At 52.8% G+C, this 27,516-nt stretch overlaps 1 protein-coding gene and 1 non-coding gene across 5 annotated transcripts in view; both read left to right on the top strand.

Moving 5' to 3' along the window:
• PDE4A (phosphodiesterase 4A) overlaps positions 1-22,806 on the top strand; it is a 39,560-nt gene extending 16,754 nt beyond the window's left edge. For all 4 annotated transcript variants that reach the window (XM_060145196.1, XM_060145195.1, XM_060145198.1 and 1 more), the window contains 14 exons: positions 8,585-8,776; positions 9,710-9,746; positions 9,867-9,937; positions 10,739-10,788; positions 10,968-11,080; positions 14,549-14,642; positions 16,158-16,381; positions 17,452-17,550; positions 17,647-17,811; positions 18,364-18,463; positions 18,576-18,730; positions 18,964-19,086; positions 19,551-19,733; positions 21,760-22,806. In XM_060145196.1, coding sequence (XP_060001179.1) covers positions 8,585-8,776; positions 9,710-9,746; positions 9,867-9,937; positions 10,739-10,788; positions 10,968-11,080; positions 14,549-14,642; positions 16,158-16,381; positions 17,452-17,550; positions 17,647-17,811; positions 18,364-18,463; positions 18,576-18,730; positions 18,964-19,086; positions 19,551-19,733; positions 21,760-22,440 — 2,287 coding nt within the window. In that variant the 3' untranslated portion in view covers positions 22,441-22,806. The remainder of the gene's footprint in view (positions 1-8,584; positions 8,777-9,709; positions 9,747-9,866; positions 9,938-10,738; positions 10,789-10,967; positions 11,081-14,548; positions 14,643-16,157; positions 16,382-17,451; positions 17,551-17,646; positions 17,812-18,363; positions 18,464-18,575; positions 18,731-18,963; positions 19,087-19,550; positions 19,734-21,759) is intronic.
• Positions 22,807-27,177: 4,371 nt separating this feature from the next.
• On the top strand, positions 27,178-27,284 carry LOC132518971 (U6 spliceosomal RNA). Its single transcript, XR_009540076.1, has one exon. It is a non-coding gene; the product is annotated as a U6 spliceosomal RNA (small nuclear RNA).
• Positions 27,285-27,516: the final 232 nt, after the last annotated feature.

The following is a 27,516-nucleotide window of genomic DNA, read 5'->3' as shown; positions in this document are numbered from 1 at the left end:
GGGAGACCTCATTGGGTTCACGTGTACAAAGCACTTTGATAGTGCTAGGCACATGGCAGATACTGAATAAATATCTTATTATTATTACTATAAGCTTAAAGGATCTAACCTGGCACCCAGTACACAGCAGGTGCTTAATAAATGGGCATTATCATCAAAGGCCCAAGCTCATGATCTAAGAGTATTTTCATTCCTGAGCGTGGTTTTTTTTTTTTTTTTTTGGCTGCATTTGGTCCTCATTGCTGCGTGCGGGCTTTCTCTCTAGTTGCGGCGAGCAGGGCTACTCTTCGTTGCAGTGCAGGGGCTTCTCACTGTGGTGGCTTCTCTTGTTATGGAGCACAAGCTCTAGGCGCGCAGGCTCAGTAGTGGCGCACGGGCTTAGTTGCTCCATGGCATGTGGTGTCTTCGCGGACCGGGGCTCGAACCCGTGTTCCCTGCATTGGCAGGCGGATTCTTAACCACTGTGCCACCAGGGAAGTCCCTGAGTGTTTTGTGTTTTTTTTAATTTACTTAAAAAAATTAACATAAAGTAAAATTCACCTTGTTTTTGGCTGTGCTGTGCAGCTTGTGGGATCTTAGTTCTGCGACCAGGGATCGAACCAGGGCCCTGGCAGTGTAAGCGCAGAGTCCTAACCACTGGACTGCCAGGGAATTCCCAAAATTCAGCCTTTTTAGTATATATTGCATAAGGGTTTTTTTTTAATTGTGTAAAATATGCATAATAAAATTTACCATTTTAACTTGAGTGTACAATTCAGTCATTAAGTACAACCACATTGTTGTGCAACCATCACCACCATCCATTTCCAGGATTTTTTCATCTTCCTAAGCTGAAACTCTGTCCCCATTAAACACTAACTCCCCATTCCCACTCCCTCAGCCCCTGGCACCCACCATTCTACTTTCTGTTTCTATGAATTTGACTCCTCTAGGGACCTCATGCAAGTGGAATTGTACAATATTTGTCCTTTTGTGTCTGGCGTATTTCATTTAGCGTAATGTTTTCAAGGTTCATTCATGTTGAAACATGCGTCAGAATTTCCTTTCTTTTTAAGGCTGAGTAATATTTCATTGTATATATACCACATTTTCGTTATTCACCCATTAATGGGCATTTGAGTTGTTTCTGCCTTTTGGCTGTTGTAAATAATGCCGCTAGGAACACTGGTGTACAAGTATCTGTTGGAGTCCTGCCATTCAATTCCTTGGGGTGTACATACTGAGGAGTTAGCTTTGCTGGATCACGTGGTAATTCTGTACTTAAGTTTTTGAGGAGCTGCCAAACTCTTTTCCGCACTGGCTTCACCATTTTGTATTCCCACCAGCAGCGCACAAGTATTCTGATTCCTCCACGTGCTCCCCAACACTTGTTATTTTCCTTTTTTTTTTTTTTTTTTTTTTTAATAATAGCTATCCTGATGGGTATGCAGTGGTATCTCATTGGGATTTCTTTCTTTTTTTTTTTTTTTTTGCGGTACGCAGGCCTCTCACTGTTGTGGCCTCTCCCGTTGTGGAGCACAGGCTCCGGACGCGCAGGCTCAGCGGCCATGGCTCACAGGCCCAGCCGCTCCGCGGCATGTGGGATCTTCCCGGACCGGGGCACGAACCCGTGTCCCCTGCATCGGCAGGCGGACTCTCAATCACTGCGCCACGAGGGAAGCCCCGGGATTTCTTTTTATATAAGTTTGTTTATATTTGGCTGCGTTGGGTCTTCGTTGCTGCACGCGGGCTTTCTCTAGTTGTGGTGATCGGGGGCTACTCTTCATTGCAGTGCGTGGGCTTCTCATTGTGGTGGCTTCTCTTATTGTGCAGCGTGGGTTCTAGGTGCATAGGCTTCAGTAGTTATGGCATGCGGGCTCACTAGTTGTGGCTCACAGGCTCTAGAGCGCAGACTCAGTAGTTGTGGCACACGGGCTTAGTTGCTCTGTGGCATGTGGGATCTTCCCGGACCAGGGATCGAACCCGTGTCCCCTGCACTGGCAGATGGATTCTTAACCACTGCGCCATCAGGGAAGTCCCTCTCATTGGGGTTTTGATTTGCATTTCCCTAATGACCAGTGGTGTTGAGCATCTTCTCACGTTTATTGTCCATCTGTATATCTTCTGTGAAGAAATGTTTATTTAAGTGCTTTTCCCACTTTTTTTTTTTTTTTTGCCACGCACGTGGCTTGTGGGATCTTAGTTCTGCAACGAGGGATCAAACCCAGGCCCTCAGCAGTGAGAGCACGGAGTTCTAACCACTGGACCACCAGGGAATTCCCTCCCACTTTTTAATTGCGTTGTTTGTTTTGTTGTTGTTGTTGTTGTTGTTGAGTTTTAGGAGTTCTTTATATAGTCTAGAACATTAATCCCTTGTCAAATATGAGATTTGCAAAAACATTCTCCCGGGACTTCCCTGGTGATCCAGTGGTTAAGACTGCACGCTTCCACTGCAGGGTGCGCAGGTTCAATCCCTGGTCGGGGAACTAAGATCCTGCCTGCCCCGTGGTGCGGGCAAAAACAAGCAAACAAACAAAAAAACTATTAAAAAAAATGTTCTCCTGGGGCTTCCTTGGTGACGCAGTGGTTGAGAGTCCGCCTGCCGATGCAGGGGACACGGGTTCATGCCCCAGTCCGGGAAGAGCCCACATGCCGTGGAGCGGCTGGGCCCGTGAGCCATGGCCGCTGAGCCTGCGCGTCCGGAGCCTGTGCTCCGCAGCGGGAGAGGCCACAACAGTGAGAGGCCCACATACCGCAAAAAAAAAGAAATGTTCTCCCATTCTGTGGATTACCTTTTCACTCCCTGAATAGTGTCTTTTTATTTTTTTTAATTTATTTTTATTTATTCTTTCTTCTTTTTTTTTTTTTTTGCTGCGTTGGGTCTTCATTGCTGCGCGCCAGCTTTCTCTAGTTGCGGTGAGCAGGGGCTACTCTTCGTTGCGGCGCAAGGGCTTCTCATTGCGGTGGCTTCTCTTGTTGGGGAGCTCGGGCTCTAGGTGTGCGGGCTTCAGTAGTTGTGGCACGCGGGCTCAGTAGTTGTGGCGCACGGGCTTAATTGCTCCAAGGCATGTGGGATCTTCCCGGACCAGGGCTCAAACCCGTGTCCCCTGTATTGGCAGGGAGATTCTTAACCACTGCATCACCCGGGAAGTCCTGAACATTGTTGCAATTTTGATAGGGATGGCATTGAATCTGTAGATTGCTTTGAGTAGTATGGACATCTTGACATTATTAAGTCTTCCAGTCCATGAATATGGTATGTCTTTCCATTTATTTGTGTTTTTAATTTCTTTCAGCAACATTTTGTAGTTTTCAGTATACAGAGGTCTTGCCTCCTTGGTTAACTTTATTCCTAAGTATCTTAATCATTCTGATGCTATGGTAAGTGGAATTGTTTTCATAATATCCCTTTTAGTTTGTTCATTGTTAAGGGCATAGAAAAGCAACTGACTTTTGTGTGTTAATTTGATATCCTGCAACTTGGCTAAATTCATTTATTAGTTGTATGAGGGGTTTTTTTGTGTGTGTGTGTGGTATGTGGACCTCTCACTGTTGTGGCCTCTCCCGTTGCGGAGCACAGACTCCAGACGCGCAGGCTCAACAGCCATGGCTCACGGGCCCAGCCGCTCTGCGGCATGTGGGATCTTCCCGGACCGGGGCACGAACCCGTGTCCCCTGCATCGGCAGGCGGACTCTCAACCACTGCGCCACCAGGGAAGCCCCAGTTGTATGAGTTTTGACACATGTAATCCCCACCACTGGCTTCTTTCTCTTAGCAAAATTCATTTGAGAGTCATCCAAGTTATTTTGTGTTTGAGTAGTTAAAAAGGAAACTGTTTCTTTCTACTTTTGCAGAAAACTTCTGACACAAAATGTGTTTGGTTTTTTCCCCACACCAACCCATTCTCCAATACTCCATGGACATTAACTGGGTGAACTACAGTTTAATTCAATTCTGACACTAACTGGAGTTCGTGCAGATCCCACAGGTTAAGGGCTTAGTCCCACAAGACCTCCCCCACTTCAGATGTCAGTCTCAAATCCAGGTTGTCACCTGTGCTTTTGGGCGACCAACTGTAAATCAGAGGTACCTACAACCCCCTCCTCTGGTTCGATAATTTGCTAGAACGGTTCACAGAACTCAGGAAGCCAGTTTACTTACTAGATGGCTGGGGGTGGTGGTGGTTTTTTTTAATTTTTAAAAATTTATTTTTTGTATTCCCCTCCTCGTTTATTTTATTTTATTTTATTTATTTATTTTGCGGCACGTGGGCCTCTCACTGTTGTGGCCTCTCCCGTTGCGGAGCACAGGCTCCGGATGCACAGGCTCAGCGGCCATGGCTCACGGGCCCAGCCGCTCCACAACATGTGGGATCTTCCTGGACCGGGGCACGAACCCGTGTCCCCTGCATCAGCAGGTGCACTCTCAACCACCGCGCCACCAGGGAAGCCCCTCCTGGTTTATTTTAAAAGATACAACTCAGGAACAGCCAGATGGAAGCGATACATAGAAAAAGGAATTGGGGGAGGGACTTGGAGCTTCCCCAGGTGTGCCACCTTCCCAGCACCTTGATATGTTCAGCAACCCAGCAGCTCTCCAAACCGTGTCATTCAGGGATTTTGATGGTGGCTTCATTATGTAGCCACGATTGACTAAACCATTGGCCATTCCACTGGTGATTAACTCAACCTCCAGTCCTGGTCCCTGAACTGGTCCAGCCTCTCTAATCACATGGTTGGCTCTCCTGGCAACCAGCCCCCATCCGGAGGCTGTCCAGGAGTCCCTAGCGGTCAGTCATCTCGTTAGCATACAAAAAGATACCTATTACTGTGGAGATTTCCAGGGTTTCAGGAACTGTGTACCAGGAAACCAAGGCTGAGGCCAAATATATATATTTATTCTTTCACAGTACTTATGGTCCCCGACTTATGACAGTTCGACTTATGATTTTTCAACTTCATAATGATGTGAAAGCAATACGCATGCAGTAGAAACCGTACCTCAATTTTTGATATTTTCCTGGGTTAGTAACATGTGGTCTGATTCTCTCTTGTGATCCTGGGCAGCAGCAGCAAAAGCCGCAGCTCCCAGCCAGCCACGCGATCATGAGGGTAAACAATTGATACACTTACAACCGTTCTAGACCCGTACAACCACTCTGTTTTTCAGCTTCAGTACAGTACTCCATAAATTACATGAGCTATTCGGCACTTTATTATAAAATACGCTTTGTGTTAGATTATTTTGCCCAACCGTAGGCTAATGTAAGTGCTCTGAGCACGTTTCAGGTAGGCTAGGCTACACTGTGATGTAGGTAGTTTAGGTGTCTTAAATGTGTTTTCAGCTATCGATATTTTCAATTTATGGTGGGTTTATCAGGACATAACCCTGTCATAAGTCAAGGAAGAGCTGTAGTTCATGTTTGTGTTTTTGAAATTGCTGAATAGTATTCCATGGCATGGCTCTGCTACCGTTTATCCATTCACCAGTTGACGCACACTTGATTTGGTTTTTTCTAGTTTTTGGTGACTATGAACAGAACTGCTCTAAACATCAGTCAGCAGGTTTTCGAGTAGAAGTATGTTTTTATTTCTCTTGGGTAAATATATAGGAGTGGATTTGTTTGCTTGTACAATAAGCGTGTGTTTAATTTCATAAGAAACTGACCAACTGTCTTCCAGAGTGGCTGTACCACTTTGCATTCCCATCAGCAATGAATGGGAGTTCCAGTTGCTCTGAATCCTTATCATCACTTGATATCGTTGTCAGTTTTCATTTGTTTAGCATGCTAGTAGGTGTGAAGTGATAGTCCATGGTTTTAATTTGCATTTCCCTAAGGAGGAATGATGTTTCCTGTGCTGATTTGCCATCTGTATATCTTCTTTGGTGAACTGACCATACTTTTGCTCATTTTTTCACTGAGTTATTTGTCTTCTTATTATTGAGTTTTCAGAGTTCATCATGTACGCTGGCCACAAGTCCTTTGTCAGATATTTTCTCCCAGTCTATATAGCTTGTCTTTTTATTCTCTTGACAGTGTCTTCTGCAGAGCAGTTTTCAATGTTTTTAAAACGTTTTTTGAAGTTTGTTTTTAAAAGAAGTTGGAATTTTTGACTATTTAAAATTTCTGGTTTCTTTACTAAAATTGGAACATCTGGTTGGTCAGGGTCCCCAGCTCCACTCTGCTTTTTATGTTGGCCGCCTGACCCCTGGAAACATTTGCTCTAAGGGGAGGAATGTGCTCTGATGGGGGTCAAGTCGGCAGAGGGCAGCAGTTAACATTTTGGTCTGAGGAATCACAAGACTTTGGTTTGAATTCTGACCCCACCATGACCTTGCTGTGTGACACAGAGCCAATCATTCTCCTCTCTGAACCTTAGTTTCTTCATCTGTAAAATGGAGGCAATGAAGTCCTTCCCCATTCCCTCACCCCAGGACTGGCCCGGAAGAAAGGCCCAATTGGAAATTGATATCACTGTCCTGGCCTAGGAGATTTCAGATTTATTTCTTGGCAGAGGGAACATTCAAATAAAATCTTAGGCTGACATTCAGTAGTAGGACCAGAAAGGGAGGGAGGGTTCTCTTTCTTCCCCCTACCCCCTTGTACCCACCAGAGCATTGCCTGAAGTTGGCCGACCAGTCTGCTAACCCCCTGACTTTAAGAGTAACAGACCAGAGGAGGCAGTGACCTTCTTGAAGTCACACAGCATGTCACAGGCACACAGCTCCCCACTCTCATCCTCAAATCTTCATACTGATTGCCTTGCTGAGTTCACTACCCAGGTGGCATATATGAGGCTGATAGACTTGTAGTTGCCAGTGTTTTCTGAGCTCTTTGTTAAGCACCATTCTGAGCGTTTTGCCTGTGTTGACACTGGTCACCTGGATGGCCTGAGGCAGATGGTGGTTGTCCCAATTTTGTAGATGAGGAAACTGAAATTCCATCTTTCCCTCAAGTTACGTAGCCGTAGCCGGGAAGTGGCACAGCCAGCTTTTCCCTGACTCATCCTGAGGGTCTGTCTTGCCAGTGCCACCAGGCTGTGTCCTGTCTCTGTCATCTGTCTGTATTTCTGCTCAAGCCACACCAGTTTCCTTGCTGGTCCTCCAACAAAAACCAAATCCTGCCAGTGGGCGTTTGCACTTGCTGTTTCCTCACCCTGGAGTACTTTCTCCTACCTCCTGACCTGTGGCCTACACCTTCTCATCTTTCAGGACCTGCTCCTGAAAGATATCCTGCAGATATCACTTCCTCAGAGAGGCCCGTCTCAACCATATCAGCTAAAATCACCTCTCCAGTCACCCACCTCACTTTTCTTTTTTCTGCGGTACGCGGGCCTCTCACTGCTGTGGCCTCTCCCGCTGCGGAGCACAGGCTCCGGACGCGCAGGCTCAGCGGCCATGGCTCATGGGCCCAGCCACTCCGCGGCATGTGGGATCCTCCCGGACCGGGGCACGAACCTGTGTCCCCTGCATCGGCAGGCGGACTCTCAACCACTGCGCCACCAGGGAAGCCCTACCCACATCATTTTAATTCTCTGCATGGCAGTCCGTATATTCATTCATTCACTCATACATTGATTCATGCGATTGACATCTCTTGGGCATCCACTGCGTGTCAGGCCATGTTCTTGGCCTAAAGTATACAGTAGTGAACAAAGCAGACAAAAGTCCTTGCCCTGCAGAGCTTAGTTCTAGAAGGGAAGGCAAACAGTGAAGAGTAAAATATAGAATGTGTCAGGTAAGTAGTATTTGTTTTAAGGAAGGGAAATGTGAACTATAAGGGCAGGGGTTGACATTTTAGATGGGTTGGTCAGGAGAGGCCTTCCTGAGGAGGCAACATTTGAGAAGGAGCCTGAAGGAAGTGAAGGAGGCGCCAATGGAGATCTGGGCAAAGGGATGTTCAAAGGCCCTGAGGCAGGAATGTATCTGGAATGTTAAGGAACAGTTAGGCGGCCATTATGGCTGGAGCAGAGTACGTGAGGGGTAGACTGGGAGGTCGTGGGGAGCGTCTGTGGGCACAGCAAGGACTTTGGCTTTTGCTTTGAGTGAGCTGGGAGCCGTAGAAGGTTCTGAGAAGAGGAGCGATGTGACCTGACTCAGGTGTTCACAGGCTCCCTCTGGCCGCTGTAGGAGAGCAGACTGAGGGGCAAAGACGGGAGCTGGGGACCAGGGCAGAGGCGAATGTACTGGTCCAGGCAAGTGTTAAGGTGGGGCCGGCCGAGGAAGGGGTGCAAAGCGGACAGATTCTGAACAAATTTGGTTGATTTGAGGTGCAAAGGAAAAAACAGAGCCAAGGAAGACCCCACGACTTTTGGGGTGTGCGTTGCTGCTAGGTTAACCTTTTGATAGTCTAGCCCTCCCCGTGTCATCTCTGTGAGGGCAGATCATGGTCTGTCTTGGTCCCTGCTGTGTCTCTAGCTCCTGCAACAGGACCTGGCCCACAAAGGCGCTCAGTCACTGATCTCTGTCATTTCCTGTCTCCCATCTCTTTTGGGGTACCTGTCTCTCTGCCAGGAATTTCCCTGGTCCCCGTATTCCTCTTGACCCACCCCCCCCAATGCCATCTCAGCCCCCCTGACCCCTCTTCCTGCCCACCCCTTGCAGCTTGGAGGCGGAGAATGGGCCGACGCCATCGCCAGGCCGCAGCCCCCTGGACTCGCAGGCGAGCCCGGGACTCGTGCTACACGCTGGGGTGGCCACCAGCCAGCGCCGAGAATCCTTTCTTTACCGCTCAGACAGCGACTATGACATGTCACCCAAGACCATGTCCCGGAACTCGTCGGTCACCAGCGAGGCGTGAGCACCCCCGATCCCTACCCGCCAGCTCTTCCAGGCCTGGCCCCAGCACAAGCTGCCCTTCCCAGCAAGGAGGGGGACACTGCCCAAGTCCCCGTCCACCTGCACACCCGTCCTCCCTAGTGAAAAGTAAACAGCACCCTTATCCCCTGTCGAGGGCTCAGTCCCTCTGTAGCATGTCCACCCAGCGGCGTATGAGCGCCCACCCTATCTCTGCCCCCTGCCCAGCCACGCTGAACCCCTCCCTCAGGCCCAGCCCAGACTCAAGTCCATATAGTCCCCGCCTACCCAACCTGCCCAAGCCCACTCCTACCCCTTGGTTTTTGGGGACCTGGCCCACCTCATCCCGTCTCTCCAGCAAGAAGGGAGCCAGCCCCTCCTGGCCACCACTTGCTTCCAGTGCGTCCACCTGGGCTGACCCCCTCTTCCTCCCCCACTCTGGGCTTCCCAAAGCCAGCCCTCCTTATCATGACCACCTGTGGAGGTGTGAGCACTCCTGATCTCTTCAGCCCCCTTCCCTCTCATCCAGTCCTCCAGCCCTGCCCCTACCCATCGAGGCATCCATCTCACCTCCCCGCGGCTCCTTCCGGCCCTCCGCCCCCTCCCCGCCACTGGTCTCCCCAAGCCCAGCCCCTATGGTGTGTTCATCGCCCTCCTTTTGTCTCTGCGCCCACCTCCCCCCGCCCCACCCACACCCCTGAGCCCTTCTCCCTGCCCGGCCCCCCGCAGCATGGCCACCCTTGTGAGGTGTAAGTGTCCTCCCCCCACCGACCCACAGAGCCCCCTTCCTGCCCACCGGCCTCCCTGGGCCCAGCCCCCCCCCAGAGTGACCGCCCCCCCAAGAGACTTGCTTCCCTGCATCCCAGCCCCTCTCCACCCCGGGCCCTTGGGGGTCCCACTGTGAGGACCCCTGACCTGCCCCTGTCCTTGTAGGCATGCAGAGGACCTCATCGTGACACCGTTCGCCCAGGTAAGACCCCTCCCCTAAGGAGGGAGGGGCTCTAACCTTACACCACACTTGGGGACAGGGGCCCAGCCCCCGCTGCCCCTCTGGGTGGACCACTTTCCTCACTGTGGCTCCCCAACTCAGGTGCTGGCCAGTCTCCGGAGCGTTCGCAGCAACTTCTCCCTCCTGACCAATGTGCCCATTCCCAGCAACAAGTAAGTGGAGGTTGGGCCCCAATGCCCCATGAACATGAGGCTCAGCACACCTGGGTTCAACTCTCCGTGCTGCTGTGTGACCTCAGGCAGGCACTTGACCTCTCTGAGCCTCTGTTCAAGTGACAGCTCCCTCTGAGCCAGTAAATCATTGTGATTTGAATGCCTAAGACGCAGAAACTTTTATAAATAAAGACGGAGGGGTCTGGACAGAGTTCTTAGGTGGCCAGCCACCCCAGCCTCTGGGCCACTCCTAGCACTGATGCCAACTTGCTGGGCAAATAGCATCCTCTGGTGCCTCTGTTTCCCCTCCATAATATGGGAATTTCATAGTGTCTCCATTAGAGAGCTGCTGTGAGGAGTTCAGAAGGTGATATATAGAAAGCGCTTGAATATTGCTCAGCACATAGTAAGTGCTCACTAAATAGAAGTAGTTGTTATTATTTGGGGGCAGAGGTGTGGCTGAGAGCTGCTGGTCCCTCTGGGAGTGGGCGGCAGAGCCATCCTCATGTTCAAGGAGCTGGGGGGAGGGATGGTCAGGGAAGCAGGGACTTTGGAGACACAGGACCTGACCCTACCAGCCGTGTAGTCTTGAGGAAGTCAGTTCACCTCCTGGAGCGTCAGTTTCCTCATCTGTAAAATGGGTTCTTGTGGGACTCTGTGAGAGGCTGCGGGCAGAGTACATGGCAGCATGCCTGGGACACAGAGAAGGCTCAGAAAAAGGAAAATCAGCATTCTTCATGGACAAGGGGAAGCAGAGATGGGGGAGAACCAGGCTGTTGTTGGAGCCCCATTTCTTTGCAGGCGGTCCCCGCTGGGTGGCCCAACCCCCATCTGCAAGGCCACGCTATCAGGTAACTAAGCCCCGGGGGATGGGAAAGACCCCTCTTGCTGCCCCAGTGGGGGGGTCCCTCACCCGGGGAGGCTGTCTCATCCCCCTCTCCCTGCACCCTCCTCACGTGGTGGGCCCCCATCACCTCTGGGGTCTGCATGTAGACCCTCTCAGCCACTGCCCTGGCTGCTCCTTCTCCAGAAGAGACGTGTCAGCAGTTGGCCCGGGAGACGCTGGAGGAGCTCGACTGGTGTCTGGAGCAGCTGGAGACCATGCAGACCTACCGCTCTGTTAGCGAGATGGCATCCCACAAGGTGTGCAAGGCCTGTGGGGTGGGGCCGACTGCTGGGGTGGGGTTAACTGTGGGGCGTGGCTGGTGGGCGGGGTCAGCCTGTGGCTAGAGCCTATGGGGTGGGGTCAATCCCTGGGCGGACTTTGTAGCGCCTATAGATTCTGACTTCTCCCAGGGCTGGGGGGCCCTGGGGTGTATGTGTGTGCGTGTTTGTGTGTGTGTGTGTGTGTCCGTAGGTGACCATCTCTCCCGGGGGGTGGGTTGTATGTTTCTATGGTTTGTGAATGTGTATCTGTGGCTATGGGTCTATGTGGCTGTTGATTTGTTGGCTACATATTTGCAGCGTGGGAAGGTGTGTTCCAATAGGATCCGGCAGGAGTGGCATGCACGTGTGTATCTATGGAGCGTGTATGGGTGTGCACAGCTGATTACGTGGGGCTGTAAGTGTGGGGGGCTGTGGCAGAGGGGTGTGTATGTCTAGAGGTGTGAGTTGGTCCAGATGTGAATCTGAGTGTATATCTCCATGTGTTTGTAACTGTGTGTGTGTGTGTGTGTGTGTGCGTGTGTGTGTGTGTGCACGCTTGCAGGGCTGTGGGAGAGGGTGCAAGGCTTCCATGCATAGCTGTGCAGACTGTGCACTGCACAACTCCAGGGGACACCATTCAGAAAGCAGGCAATGTGAATGACACTTCCTGGAGTTGTGCAGCATGGGAGCAGCCCTTGTGGGAGGATGCCTATCAGGAAATGAATGTGCAGGTAGAGGTGTCTGTGTTGGGGGGTGCATACACCCATGGGTGGAGGTTTGTCTGGGAACATGTGAGTCTGAGGGCGCTTGTGTCCCTGAGGGTGTGTTGAGCATCCGAGAATGTGACTGTGTCTCTGAATGTAGGTCTGTGGGTGTATTTCTACGATGGGGTGTGTGCGTGTGTATCTGTGGGTGTGAGTGTGAGTATCCCCTTATGGATTTGTCAGGGCACATATGTGTCTAAGGACACATGGGTATTTGTGTTTGTTTACAAGTGTGTCTGTGGGTGTGTTGAGTGTCTGTAAGTGTGTCCAGTATCTGGGTGTTTATCCCTTAGTGTGTGTCTCCACATCTGAGTGTGAGTCTGCGTTCTTGGAAGGGGTGTGTCTGAAGGCATTTGTATTTCTGTGAGGTCAACTATATACCTATAAATGTGTTGAACAACAGAGTTGTGACTCTGTGTGTGTGTGTGTGTGTGTGTGTGGTCAGCAAAGGACGGAGAGCATTTGGGTGTTGGAGTGTATTCAAGTGCATGAGTGTGTCAGGTGTCTGGCTGTATTGGTGTGGAAGGTGTGTCTGAGTGTGGGTGTGTCTGTGTGTGGAGCATGTGGGTGTGTGTCTGTCTCTGGGTGTGTCCACGGAGGGGGCACGTCCTCTCCAGGGTGTGCGTGCCTCCCTGCCTCTCCCCAGCAGCCCCAGCTGGGTCCTGCCTGAGGCCCGTGGGCTCCAATGCCCCTTTAACGCCCCCCCCACCTCCAGCACCACCTGACATCGAGTGCAGCCTGCCAGTGCTGCAGTGAGCACGCACACGCACACACACAGGCGAACACACGGAGCCCAGAGCCTCCGAAGCCTCCTCCTGGGACCCTTACCCTGCCACCCCCCCATGGGCAGGGGTCCCTGGCCGCCTCCAGCCGCTGCCGCGCGAGTGCCCATCGGGGCCAGGGGCTGGCGGACCATGTAACCGGGTCTGCTGCCGGGAGCGCGGAGGGGAAGGGAGCCCCCAGCCCTGCTGGGCCGGCCCGGGCCCCTCCGCGGCTCCCCCTTCCACTGCCCACCTGCCCAGCACCCTGCCCCCCCGCCCCCCGCACAGTAGCTGCTAATCCCGGGACTCCCCAAGCCCAGCCTCTGTGTGCGGCAGCCCTGAGCAGGGCTAAGACTCCAAGATGCCCTTGGTGGATTTCTTCTGCGAGACCTGCTCCAAGCCATGGCTGGTGGGCTGGTGGGACCAGGTAGGGGAACTCGGGGTGGAGGATGGGCAGGAGCCCCGGCTCTGGTCCTCCCACCTCAGACCCTCCAGCCCCCAGTCTAGGCTTGTGTGTGCGGCTGTGCACGTGTGCGGCCTGGACGTGAAGCCTTGTGACTGGGTCTCTCTGTGTGGGGCCCAGAGCTGGGCGTGGATGGCGGGTGGCTGGGGGTGTGAGTCTTTCTCTGGGTGTGACTGCCAGTGCACACACGTGTGTGTCTGCAGTGGTGGGGGGCTGCCTGACTATATGCTTGTTTGCCTGGGTCAGGGACCAGGGGGTGGCCCTGGCTGAAGTCACGTGGCTCTGATTGTGGTGTTGTGTTTGGGGCCATGTTTATGAGCCCAGAGCGGCGTGATTTTCTGGGGCATGTGACCCCGAGTGTCAGTGACTGCCTTATTGTGTATGCTCCTTGGTTTGTGTGTCTGGGGCTGTGTAGAACTGTGTAATATGGGAGTCTGTGTGCGGTTGTGTGACTTTGTGGGTCCATCGTGTGTGTGTGTGTGTGTGTGTGTGTGTGTGTGTGTGTGTGTGTGTGACTCTATGTGTGCCCAGGCCTCTGGCAGCAGTGGGAGGAGGGAGCGCTCGTCCTGATGTGGGCCATGCGGGCTCACCCTTCCTGCTGAATGTCCCTCTTGCCTCTCTGGACAGAGTCTGCTCCTGCTTTGGGGGTGCTTTGGTGGAGCTTGGGGGCGGGGAGCCGATGCCCTTTCTCCTCACGCACAATGTCACAGCAGATGCTTGTGTGAAGTGCTATGGGGGGACCAGCCTGGTTCTGGGTATACTCCGTCCACCTGTGCAGCTGTCCACCACTCTGAGGTTGGGGGAGAGGGGGCTATGATGGGAACCCCCTCCCCTGGGTGACTGAACTAGGGTTTCCTCAGCTCACTATTCTCCCTGCCCCGGTCAAACCTCTCCACCCAGAACTTCAGGACTACATTCCCTCCTCCCAAACCAGGCTGGGGGCTGGGGGCCGGGACCCTAGGGAGTGGGGTCCCTGTCTGGGAATACCTGGGCCAGGGGTAGCTCTGGGAAGGCAGGGGTTAAAGGGCCCGCCGGCTGCCCCCCCTTCCCCCAGCTCAGCAGCTGGTTGGAGGGGGAGTTGCTAAGGAGACTCCCATCACCATGGTGACGGGATTCTCCTGACACCCCATTGGCTTCCTGTTAGGTAGGAGCCCCTCCCTTCCACAGGTGCCCCTCTGGCTCTTCCTTGGGGGGGAGAAGGAGGGAGTATGGTGAGAGGAGCCCCGCCTCCTCAGACAGGGAGGGGTATGCTGAGTCCTGACTCCCCAAGCCTGGGTACCCCCATCCAGAGCTGGGAGGAGAGGAAGGACTGACCCCTCCCCTCTAGCAGCCTGCTGAGGACTCTGTTGGCTGAGCAGAGAAGTGAGAGGGACTCACGGGTTCTTCAGAAGTTTCTTGAGAGGGCCTGGCCTCACCCCCCCACACCCACACCTGCCATGACCCCATCATTCCTTCCTTCTTGCCTCCTTCACCTTAGTTCAAGAGGATGCTAAACCGTGAACTCACACACCTGTCAGAGATGAGCAGGTCAGGAAACCAGGTCTCTGAGTACATCTCCACCACATTCCTAGGTGAGTGAAGGGTGGCACTTGTGTGTGGGTGGGTGGGTGGGGGGGCATTGCATAACTGGACTGCAGGGGGCCACCGCAGACCCTGGGTCCTGTTGCCCACATTTGCCCAGGGAACCCCGACTCAACTCCCCAAAGGTCAAAGTCACCACGCTCAAGAGCTACTATATCGCGATGCCCCCAAATTTAGTGGGACCCCAACTTCTTTAGAACACCCACATTTAAAAATCTCTCCAAGCTGCAAAGCTCCTCCAAACTTAGGGGAACCCCATTGGAACTCTTAAACTCAAGACCCCAAGAAACTCCCAAACTCAAATAGAATTCCTAAACTTTAAAATGCCTCCAGGCTGAAAAGTCTCCCAAAATTCACTAGAATCTCCAAACTTGGATTTCAGCCCCCCACAAATTCAGAAGACCCCTCAAACTCAAGAGAGGTGCCTGAACTCACTAGGGTTCTCAAACTTAAGGGAAACCCTGCCCTTAAGAGCCCGTAAAAGACCCCTAAACCTTTCCACCAAGCTGAAGAGTCTCCCAAATTCAGTAGACCCCCGCAAACTTTAGATACCCAAATTTAATAGGATTCTCCCACTGAAGAACCTGTAAGTGATTCCCCAAACTTAGGAGAATTTCCTAACTCAGTGGAACCCTGAAGACAGTAGAATACCCCAAATTCATTGGAACCCTCAAGCTCATGGGGATCTCCAACTCATCCTAATCTCATCCTGAACCCAAGAGACCTAGCTGAGGATATCCCCCACAAACTCAGGATAATTTCACCCTCAGAATTTATTACCAAAGGTCCCCGAATTCAGGGCACCCCCCACCAAGCTGGAAAGAAGGTTTCAGAGTTTCAAACACTCCCGCCAGTGGGGGTGTGGTGTGCCTGAGATCCAGCCAATAAGAGCACGGCATGCAAATGAGCCTTCTTAGGCCCTGTCATTGACTGGCGGTCCCCAGGTCACAATGGGTGGCCCTGGCTGGGCTCTGGAAACCCTAAAGAGCTCAGGAAAGGGGCTTCTGGGGCTGGTCCCCAGAAAGCCTGGTGTCCAGGGGGTGGGGGTGGGGGTCCATGGAGCCAGAGACCACCCTTCCCTCCCGCCTCCCAGCGTTGTCCGCCTCCACCCGCCCTCTGGGTCACCATAGGGGTGTCTTCCCTGCCTGCTGGAGAAGGTTCCCTGCCTATCCCAGGCAGGCGGTGGCTCTCTCTAGCATCCCCACCCTGCTTCCTGACTTCCCACACCACCCCCATGCCAAACTTGGTGATTGGACGGGGGCTACCCCATAGCTCCAGGCTGGCCCCAGGGTCCCCACTCCAGCCCACCACCTCCCAGAAGAGTTCCTACCTCCTCTCTGGTTTCCAGTCCATAAGTAACCAACAGCATGACACCCAGAATAGGTCGGCCCTCCTGAGTGAGACTTCCCAGGGCTTGAGGGGTTGGTGGCGGGGGGGCGGTCTGAGAGCCAGATGAGGGAGCCTCTGTGAGGTTCTCATGCTGGCTTCTCCTCTATCTTCTGCAGACAAGCAGAATGAAGTGGAGATCCCATCACCCGCAATGAAGGATCGAGAAAAACAGCAAGTCCCACGGCAGAGACCTTCCCAGCAGCCTCCGCCCCCTGGGCCACAGTTCCAGCCCATGTCTCAGATCACCGGGGTGAAGAAGGTGGTGCATAGCAGCAGCCTGAACGATTCCAGCATCCCCCGCTTTGGGGTGAACACCGATCAAGAGGAACTCCTGGCCCAAGTGGGTGGGGCCTCGGTGGGGGGGGGGCTGGGCTGGAGAGGGGCAGGGTTCTCCTGGGGCCCAAAGAAGGACTGGGCTTTGGATCAGCCTGAGATGAGGATTCGGGTGTACCTGCTTTATGAGACTCTCAGGAGAGAGGGAGTGGTCTCAGCTGGTGTCCACAGGGGGCTCTGGAATATGAACAACAGCACTGAGTGGAGCCCACCTTGAGGCAAGTGTGCTGACATTTTATACCCTTGTGTCAGTCATTGGCTGGGGGCTGTCCCCAGGGTGGATGGCATCACCCCCTCCACATAGCTCCTGTGAGGGAAGAGCCGATTTTTGACAAGGGGCAGCTGTGAGTCTTTGTAAGCAACAGCCCCAGCAGCTGGGTGATGGGTGCATTGAGACCAATGAAGGGAATCTGGGCAGAACCCAAACAGCATCCACTACAGACCAGACCTGGATTCGCCTCCTGGCTTTTCCATGAAATCTTAAGCCAAGGGGCTCCCACAATGATTTGCACAGTGGACTTGATGCAAGCTCAGTGGCTCCCTCAGCTGACATTTACTGTAACCCTCTGCGTGCCAGTACTGGCCAGGGCTCTATTCAGTCATTCAGTGTTTATTGAGCACCTACTATGTGCTGGTGCTGTTCTGAATTCTGGGGAGACATGGAACATTAGCCCATGTTCCTTTCCTCTCAGCGCTCAAGAGCAGTTTAACTGAGGCTGAGCTGTGCTTTGGGGTCAGCCACGCTGGGTTCACATCCTAGCTTTGCCACTTGTGAGATGCAAGGTCTCGGGTAAGTCACGTCGCTGCTCTGAGTTTTGGTTCCGTCACCTGCCATGTGAAATCAAGCGCTTAGTGCAGCGCTTGGTGGATAATACACACTCAGTAGACTCTGGGGTTGCTTTGTTATTTTCTGGCCCAGTAGGACCTGGGCAGTAAATTCTATACTGCTGAGCATGCCACCTACTGGGTGAGCGATAATGGTGCCACTATTCAGACCAGGGTTCTGAACTCCTAGAAAAGAGTCTAGAGGGCCCTGGGCCTTGGGGGCTCCTGACCTCTGGCCTCCATCTCCACCAGGAATTGGAAAATCTGAACAAGTGGGGCCTGAACATCTTTTGCGTGTCGGATTATGCGGGGGGCCGTTCCCTCAGCTGCATCATGTACACGATATTCCAGGTAGGGCGGGCTGAGTGGGGCTGGATGCAAGGGAGGGGGCGGGGCGGGGAGCAGAGGGCCGGTGTGGGGGTCACCGCCCCCTACTCTTGCCCTCAGGAGCGGGACCTGCTGAAGAAGTTCCGCATCCCGGTGGACACGATGGTTACATACATGCTGACCCTGGAGGACCACTACCACCCCGATGTGGCCTACCACAACAGCCTGCACGCGGCTGACGTGCTGCAGTCCACCCACGTGCTGCTGGCCACACCTGCACTGGATGTGAGCATCGCCTGGCCCCCATGTCTCCCCAGCTGCCCCTCACACTATCCATCTCCAATCTTCTGTTTATCTCTCTGACCCTGAGTCTCTGACGTCCATCTCTCTCTGACCCCATTCCTCTCTCTCCTGACTCCCCATCTTTCTTTTTTTTTTTGTAAATGTATATATTTATATTTGGCTGCGTTGGGTCTTCGTTGCTGCGTGCGGGCTTTCTCTAGTTGCAGCGAGCGGGGGCTACCCTTCGTTGCGGTGCGCAGGCTTCTCATTGCGGTGGCTTCTCTTGTTGTGGAGCACGAGCTCTAGGCGTGCGGGCTTCAGTAGTTGTGGCTTGCGGGCTCTAGAGAGCAGGCTCAGTAGTTGTGGCGCAAGGGCTTAGTGGCATGTGGGATCTTCCCGGACCAGGGATCAAACCCGTGTCCCCTGCATTGGCAGGCGGATTCTTAACCACTGTGCCACCAGGGAAGCCCTCCCCATCTTTTTTGACTCCCCATCTCTCTCTTACCCTGTCTCTCTGACTCCCCATCTTTCAAACCCATCTCCCTCTGCCCCCAGGCCGTATTCACGGACCTGGAGATTCTCGCCGCCCTCTTCGCAGCTTCCATCCATGATGTGGACCACCCTGGGGTCTCCAACCAGTTCCTCATCAACACCAGTAAGTGGCCCGCCACGGGGGCGGGGTCTGCTGGGCTGGAGGCGGGGCCTGCGGGGGGCGCCCTGGGTGGGTCCTCCCCTCTCCTGACTGCCCGACCCTGCCTGGGCTACAGATTCTGAACTGGCGCTCATGTACAATGACGAGTCGGTGCTGGAGAATCACCACCTGGCCGTGGGCTTCAAGCTGCTGCAGGAAGACAACTGCGACATTTTCCAGAACCTCAGCAAGCGCCAGCGGCAAAGCCTGCGCAAGATGGTCATCGACATGGTGGGCGGGGCGAGGGGCGGGGACAGAGCGGGAAAGGTCACCTTTGGAGCAAGGGGGCATTGGGGAGGGCCAGGTCTGAGTCTGGGACAGAAAGGCCCCTAGTGGGGGAGGCGTCCTTTGGGAGTGGGTCGTGGCGGCTGATTGTGCGGAGTGAAAACTTCAGAGGCCCTGCCCAGGTCAGTACAGCGGGCAGCCAGGCTTCGATGGCCCCTGTGACAACTTCTTGCCCACAGGTGCTGGCCACGGACATGTCCAAGCACATGACCCTCCTGGCTGACCTGAAGACCATGGTGGAGACCAAGAAAGTGACCAGCTCGGGGGTCCTCTTGCTGGATAACTATGCCGACCGCATCCAGGTGCCCCCCTCCCCACACCGTATAGGGAGATTGGACCCTCCCCTCCCCCGTTAGGTCTGGGTTGCTGCCCCTCCCTCTGCTCCAGCTCCCAGGTTGCCCATCTTCCTGTCTCTTTTTCTCTATTCCATCTAACCCTTTCCAACTCCCACCTCTCCATCCCATCTCCCCCCATCTCCTCCAGTTCGCTCTTCCCTTTCCTCATCAACCCGTTTCCATGTCCCCCACACCCCTGTCTCCCCACCGCCTCTTTTCCCTTCCCTCCCTCTGCCCTTTGCTCATCAACCTCGTCTCATCTCTCCCCTTCTCTTCCCCACTCATCGACCCTCTTCCCTCACCTCTTCTACCTTTCTCCATCTCCCCGCTACCCATTCTCCCCTACTGTCCTTCCAAAGGGGAAGTAAGGAAGCCTGAGGCCTCAGACTAGGACGGGGACACGGCCTCTGAAGGTCCCCCACCCCATGCAGGTCCTACGGAACATGGTGCACTGTGCAGATCTCAGCAACCCCACCAAGCCGCTGGAGCTGTACCGCCAGTGGACCGACCGCATCATGGCCGAGTTCTTCCAGCAGGGTGACCGTGAACGCGAGCGTGGCATGGAGATCAGCCCCATGTGCGACAAGCACACGGCCTCGGTGGAGAAGTCTCAGGTACAGTCTCGGCACCACTGGAAGAGAGCAGGGCGGGCCTCCTCACCCCACACCGGCCTGGAGCTCCAAAGGCCCAAGAGGTCCTAACCTGCCCGTACACAGTGTCAAGTTTGTCTTTTTTTTCCTTCTCTATCCTGATGGGAAATAGGCAACACTTTCTCCTCCACAAAACAATTGAACTGAGCCTCTGGACTCATAAGTTGTAGTTTTGCACCCAGACAGTTGTAACTCATTTGTAACAACTGCTGTAACATCAGTAATAACACTTATCCGGCCCTTAATTACAGACTTCATGTCCTTTCAGCCTCTCGGTTTCCCTATAACCTGGCCACTCATTTTGTGCCTGAGTTTTGGTGGAGTTTGTTGTTGCTGTGTGGCCACGCCACGTGGCATGTGGGATCTTAGTTCCCTGACCAGGGATTGAACCCGTGCCCCCCTGCAGTGGAAGTGTGGAGTCTTAACCACTGGACCACCAGGGAAGTCCCTTGGTGGATTTTGAAGTGAAGTTAAATGACTCGTCTCCATCACGTGCCTTTTTAATTTAACGAGAGGGACAGAAACACAGTCTCGTAAAAGACAACACTGAAGTGTGAATATGAGACTTTCTCACTCTCCCTGCTTCCAGCCTCCTCCCTGGTGAGGCCTCTTCCCGGTTCGGTGTGTATGCCCTTCCCATCCAGGGTTATGCAGCCTCAACACTGTTGGCATTTGGCGCTGGATCATTCTTTGTGGTGGGACCGTCCTGTGCACTGTAGGGTGTTGAGCAGCGTCCCTGGCCTCCACCCACTAGATGCCGGGAACGCCCTCCCTTTCCTGCGGTAACAACCAAAAATGTCTCCAAACACTTCCAAATGTTCCCAGGGCATGCACACAGCCCCAAACCCCTGATGAAACCCAGTTTTGCTTGTTTTATTATGTATTTATGTTCACAAGCAACTTAATAGCAATAGTTTGTGGGTTTAGCTCTTTTAAAAAATATAAACTGTATCAATATATACCTTTTTGCGGGGGGGGGGAGGCACTGCATGGCTTGCAGGATCTTAGTTCCCCGACCAGGGATTGAACCTGTGCCCTTGGCAGTGAAAGTGCAGAGTCCTAACCACTGGACCGCCAGGGAATCTCAATGTATACCTATTTTTATACAGCTTGCCTTTTCTTTCCAAAAATGACTTGGAGATCTGTGCACATTATTACACATAGATTAAGCTTATCCTTTTTCACTACTGTATAGTATTCCCACAGAGACAGATGAATAATGGTTTGTGTAGTGAGTGCTCTGTGGGTGGACATACAAGTGTTTAGTAGTTAGGGATTCACAGTGACTCAAACAGGATAAAGCTTTATTGGTTTGTTTTTCTCTTATGTAAGGAAAGTCTGGAGAAAGGGAATTTGGCTCTCTCTGGCTCCACATAGTTGGCAGGCACCCCAGAACTTTCAGTGTTTCTCTTCTGTCATGCGAAGCTTGGGGCTTCTCTCCTCAGAGATGTCTCTTGTGGTCACAGATGCTCTTGAAGCTCCAACCATTCCTCCCTGGAATGTCGGGGAACTAAGATCCCACATGCTGCATGGTGTGGCCAAAAAAAATAATAATAACTTAAAACAAATAAACTAATGCCCAACTGATGTATATATGGAGATGTTTCCAGTTTTTGTTTGCATCTCATACGTGGTTTTTTTCTTTTTTTCTTACTTGTGCAAGAGTTTTTCCAGGGTGGCTCTGGAGAAGCAAGATTGCTGGGTCCAAGGGTATCAACATCTTTTATTTTTTGCCACGCCACGCAGCATGCGGGATCTTTGGGACTTCCCTGGCGGCCCAGTGGTTGGGGGGGTTGGTGTGGGTTCGATCCCTGGTCGGGGAGCTAGGATCCCACATGCCTCGTGGCCAAGGAACGAAGACATAGAACAGAGGCAATATTGTAACAAATTCAATAAAGAATTAAAAAAAATTTTGTATTAGATCCCGCAGCATGGCGGTGCAATCTGCACCAGCAGATCCCTGGTTTATTCGTCCTTCTCCCTCCCTCAGGTGGGTTTCATCGACTACATTGTGCACCCGCTGTGGGAGACGTGGGCCGACTTGGTTCACCCAGATGCCCAAGAGATCCTGGACACTTTGGAGGACAACCGGGACTGGTACTACAGCGCCATTCGGCAGAGCCCATCGCCACCACCCGAGGAGGAGCCTGGGGGACCAGGCCACCCCCCTCCACCGGATAAGTTCCAGTTTGAGCTGACGCTGGAGGAGGAAGAAGAGGAGGAGGTGTCCACTGCCCCAGGTGCAACTGAAGTGCAGGAATTGTCCACCGCCCAGGACGTGTTCCCAGCTGAGGAACCGTTGGAGGTCGATGGCCAGGACCAGTCTACGGAGGTGGAGGTACAGGAAATGTACTTGACACAGCAAGCAGACTCAGCAGATAGTGTGGCTGAGGGTCAGGACGCGTCCACGCCCCCAGGTGCATCTGTAGGCTGCAGCAGCCCCCCTGCCCTGTCTCCCGAGAGCCTCCCTCTGCCTGTCTTGAGGACCCCGCCCCCTCCAGAGGAGGACCCGGGCCTTCTGGGCCTCCCCTCCACGGCGGCCGAGGTGGGGGCCCAAAAAGAGGATCAGGCTGCCAAAAGGGCGTGCTGCGCCTGCACAGGAACATCGGGCGAGGATCCATCCACACTCCCAGCTCCTGGAGGGTGGGGGGCAGCCGGAGGCCCTGCCTGAGCCTCAGCCTCTACACCCCGTTGGCCTCCCTGCCTCCCGCCACCACCATCACCCCCCCACCTCCTCCACTGCCTCAAAGACTCTTGGGCCTCCTGAGAAAAAAGAAAACAGAAAAGTGGGGTTTTTTCTCTTTTCTTTTTTTCCCCTTTCCCCCCACCCCCTCCCATGGGGCCTCTTTTTGGAGGTGGGGGCTGGGGAACAAGGGGCTGAGGTCCCCGAAGGGATTTTATTTTTGGAATTTTAATTGTTACATTTTTAGAAAAAAAAAACAAAAAAAAAACCAAAAAAGCCCAGGATGAAACACAGCAACTGTAGATGCTCCTGTACCCAGCTCCCCTCGGCCAGCTCCACCCCCCTCCTCTGACCCACCCCCGCTTCCCCCTCCCACCCCCACCCCCCATCCCCCCACCGCCCCCCCCACCCCCGCCCCAGGTTCCAGGCTCAGTCTTCCGGCCTCTTCGGGCTCTTCACCTGGTGTGGGGTCTCCCTCCAGACTTTTCTTCTGAATTTGGGAGGGTCTCTAGAACCCAGCCAGGAATAGCCATTCTGGGTGGGGCCTCTGGGGGCGGGGAGGGGGCGCCCCATGAGCTCCCTGCCCTCCCCCCAAGAAGTCCTCAGCCTCATTTTGCACAAACCTGGCAATACTGACTTGGGGGACGGGCAGGGGGGAGATGGGTGGATCTTAGGAGGCAGGGGTAGGATGTTGGAGGGACATTCACACCACCCACCTGGGGTCTGAGGTTTGAGGAGGGTGTGATCCACCTCCCCCCTCCACCGGCCACCCCTTTCCCCTTCCAGTCTGGTTTCCGTTTGAATTTTCTCCGTTTGCGGGGGCGGGGGATGGCTTGGAGCCGCACCCCTCCTTCCAGCTGCTTCTCCTCTTGTTTCTGCCTTAATGATTCCCACGGCCATAGGAGGGGGGGTTGCAGTGGCTCCCACCTGCACCTTGGGTGGAGTAGGGCCAGGCCTGGAGCCCCCCTCGTGGGCACAGCCCCCTCCCCAGCATCCTCCTGCCCCCCCTCCCCGACTCTTTGCCCTAGGAGGAAGCAATAACAGTGTACACCCACGTCCCCTTTCTGGGCAGCCCTTCCCACCCTGGCAACCAAGGTCGTCTCTCCTTTGCCCGCACCTTGCCAAGCCTACCCCTAGCTCTTCCCCCAAGCAATACGACAGACAGATGCAAGGCCATTTTTCTCCAAGCCATGGGGGACTGTTTGGAAAGAAAGACCCCCTCTTCCCCTTCCGCTCTGCCCCTCAGCCTGGCTCTGCAGCTGGGCAGGACTGTCCTCTCTCTCTCATCTCTCTCCCCTCCAGTTCGGAGCACACGGTACTGTAGCCCCCAGCTCCCCCCAGCCTTCCATCTGTCTGTCCTTCCCTGTGGGGAGTACCACCCGCTCCCACCCCCATGATGCTGTACAGGGTTCATTTTTGTAGCGAAAGTAGTTTCAGTCCCAGCCGGCCACCGGAGTGGGCCTTTTTTTTTTTTTTTTTTTTTGGTTTTCTTTCTTTGTTTCCTTTCTTTTCTTTCTTTCTTTCTTTCTTTTTTTTGTACATACTGTAAGGTTGGTTTGTAAATTATTCTACAGAGGCAAAAAGGGAAAATAAACTTGCCCTTCCCCCGCTGACTCAGGGGAAGGAGGGTTTGGGGGTCTCCCGATGGGAGTCTCCATTCCTGCTGTATTATATAAACTGTACCATAGACCCCGGAAGTGTGGACTCAGCGCTGTTGTTGAACGGCGAGTCATGTCATCAGAGGGGGTGAGGGAGGACTGCGCAGACCCTGCCCCTCCCCCGGCCCCAGGGCCAGGAGTGATTGCCAACTGGGGACAGGGACCCCGGGGGGCGGGGGAGGGGAGTCAGTACCCCCTTGAGCTGCTCGAGTGTTGTCCACTTTGATGATCAGTCAGTCGGTTTGCTGATCGATACTCAATCCTTCGATCTGTCTCCAATTAAACCGAGGCTTTCACCGATCTTCCTGGCTGATGTGGCTTCCTTTCCCATCCTGTTTCTCAAGGTGTGTGTCTCTCTCGCTATCTGTCTGGGGAGGGGTGGGGAAAGTGAGCGGGCTCTGTCCCTGCCCCTTCCCAAGCAGATAGAACTTGAAGGGGGTGCAGATAGTTTGGTGGGAGGCAGCCCCCTGGCCTGGGCCAGGTCCAGGCACAGGGGCTGCAGGTTGTAATGTGGAGGTTCAGACCACGCAGTTTTTGGAGGCCAGCAGACCCAGGTAAGCCTTGTTTCTCTCACGTGGAGCATATCTGACGCAACTCAGGTTCTCCTGGTACCACGAAGTCATTCCTGGAAACCTGACTGACCCCCGCCTCCAACATCTGGTTGCCAGGTCATGATAAAAGCACTTGGATCAAATTCTGCCCTGCAGACATTAAACTTGATTTATTAGCACAAGAGAATTTACATCTGTAAGTTCCATGAATTCTGGCCATGATAGTGTTGCAGCCCTCACGCTGCATTAAAACAAAACCAAAACAAACAAACTTGACTATCCTAAAGCCCATGAACCTTACGATGTATCTCAGGCAAGCTGAATACTCCAAGTTCACACAGGACCAGCTTCGGATTTTAGCTCTGTTTTTCCGACAAGTTCATAGAGGATCGGGGAGCTAGGGAGTCTCAGGTATTTTAACCAATCCACATATGTGAATACTGTTAACTCCACCCCTGGGAGCCCATTTTTCCAACCTTTATCAGCCTAATTAACAAGCCCCGATTTCACCAATAAAACGTTTCTGCCATTCATTATGCTAATGAGCAAAACTTCCCTTGTGAATAAAGATAAAGATGGAGGAAGTGTTTGTGATGCAGGTTTTCAGACTAGAATACGGGCTGCCTCTGGTGTGTAATAAACAGAGATACACACGTACACACACAGTCCTTAAGTGGTTAAGCACAGTGGGACCAGTATATATTCACAGCATGTGTCTTCTGAAACAAAATGATGGCAGCTTGGGACTTCCCTGGTGGTCCAGTGGTGAAGAATCTGCCTTCCAATGCAGGGGATGTGGGTTCGATCCCTGGTCAGGGAATTAAGATCCCACATGCCGCGAGGCAACTAAGCCCACGTGCTTTAGGGCCCGAGAGCCACAACTAGAGAGCCCGCGTGCCGCAACAAAGAACCTGCACACCACAACTAAGACCCGACGGAGCCAAATAAAAAAATACTGGAAAAAAAAAAAAAAGGATGGCAGCGTCCCTGGATCTGAGGATAGGCCGACCCACCTACTCTGCTGTTTGTCTCTAGTGGCCAAGGACTGGTGTGGATCCCAGTTCTAGCTGTGTGACCTTGGGCGCGAGCTCTCTGACCTGCAATTGTTTCATTTATAAAATGGGGTTAACAAAAGTTCCAGACTAGAGAGGGGTGTCCAGTGAAACTTTCTATGATGCTGAGAATGTTCTATGTCTGCGCTATCCAGTAAGGTAGCCACTAGCCATACATGGCTATCAAGCACCTGAAATGTGGCTAGTCCAACTGAACTAGAGTTTTAAGTTTCCTTTACATTAAGTAGCCACGTTTAGCCAATGGCTGCTCTATCTGACTGCGCAGTACTGGCACTTAAGCGAGAGAGTTAATGTAGAGGGTTTAATGTATACAGAGGTTCTCCTGCTTGACTTTGGCTTAAAGATTCATAGTAGATATCCTGGGCCAGAGGAGCAGGGGCCAGCCTGGACCCAGGGGGGCGGAGCAAAGCTGAAAAACTAGGTAGAAGTTTCCAGGGAATCTGAATTTTGCGCAAGAAGCAACGAGGAGACGGTTGTTTTCCCGAGGGTGTTTCAAAGGGAAGCAGAGTCGGGGAAAGGGTGTTGGGCTGGGGGTCAGGAGGCGACAGTATCAATCCCAGCCTGCAGGGGGTTAGGTGGGCGGCTCTGGGTGAGCCTTCTCGCTCTGGGCCTCAGTTTTCCCAAGTGTAAAAGGGTAGGAGTGATGTCCCACATGCCTCCCGAGTTGGGACTTGGTGACAGTCTGAGAATGTGGGTCAAAGGATAGAGGTGGCATGTGACCGTCAGCTGGCTCTTTAAAATTCTCCTGTTGGGGAGTTCATCTTTCCTCGGGGAAAGGTGGCCAAGGGCAGAGAAGCCCTGTAATCTGAACAGGACAGGGGGCCCTGGGAAGGGGTGGAGTCAGTTCATTCTCTGAAGTTGACGTCAGCCACTTGCAAGCTACAGGGGTCTGGGGCAAATGGCTCCACCTCGCCCAGGCTTCAGAGGGCTCTGCCCTATGCTAAACTCATTACTCAGATTATTTTATCAACTTTCCAGCTGTTCTTGAGATAGGTACTATCATTTTGCAGATGAGGAAACTGAGGCTGAGAAGTGATCTCACAGTGTTGAGAAAATTCAGGAAAATAAGGCAGGGATCTCACTTCACCCAATGCCTGTTTGACAATGATAGCTGCCTGGTACTTTTATATTATTATCGCTATTTTAGTTCACATGCACAAAATTATGAGATGTGGGTAATATTTCTCCCTCTTTCTCAGCATCAAAATATATGGAAGTAAAATGAAAAGAAGACAGTTTTCTTTTTTCACCTATTGGCAAATAATGAAAAGATGGACCATCCAGGGGTGGGCAAAGCACTTTCATAGTTCGTTAGTGCTGGTAGAAATTAGCACATACAGCTCTCCAGGAGTCGTCTGACAATATTTATCAAAAACATAACTGTGCATGCATTTTGACGCAGACGTTGCACTTTTAAAAATATTTATCCTAAAGAACCAGTTGGTGCTCACTTCGGCAGCACATATACTAAAATTGGAACCATACAGAGAAGATTAGCATGGCCCCTGCACAAGGATGACAAGCAAATTCGTGAAGCGTTCCATATTTTTGCAAATCAAAACTACAGTGAGGTATCACCTCACACCAGTCAGAATGGCCATTATCAAAAAATCTACGAACAGCATATGCTGGAAAGGGTGTGGAGAAAAGGGAAGCCTTTTGCACTGTTGGTGAGAATGTAAATTGATACAGCCACTATGGAGAACAGTATGGAGGTTCCTTAAAGAACTAAAAATAGAACTACCATATGACCAAGCAATCCCACTACTGGGCATATACCCT

This window comes from Lagenorhynchus albirostris, chromosome 3, assembly GCF_949774975.1.
Source record: "Lagenorhynchus albirostris chromosome 3, mLagAlb1.1, whole genome shotgun sequence".
Lineage (NCBI taxonomy): Eukaryota > Metazoa > Chordata > Mammalia > Artiodactyla > Delphinidae > Lagenorhynchus > Lagenorhynchus albirostris.
The sequence above is the reverse complement of the archived record's forward strand: the minus strand, read 5'-3'. Positions and strand labels throughout refer to the sequence as shown.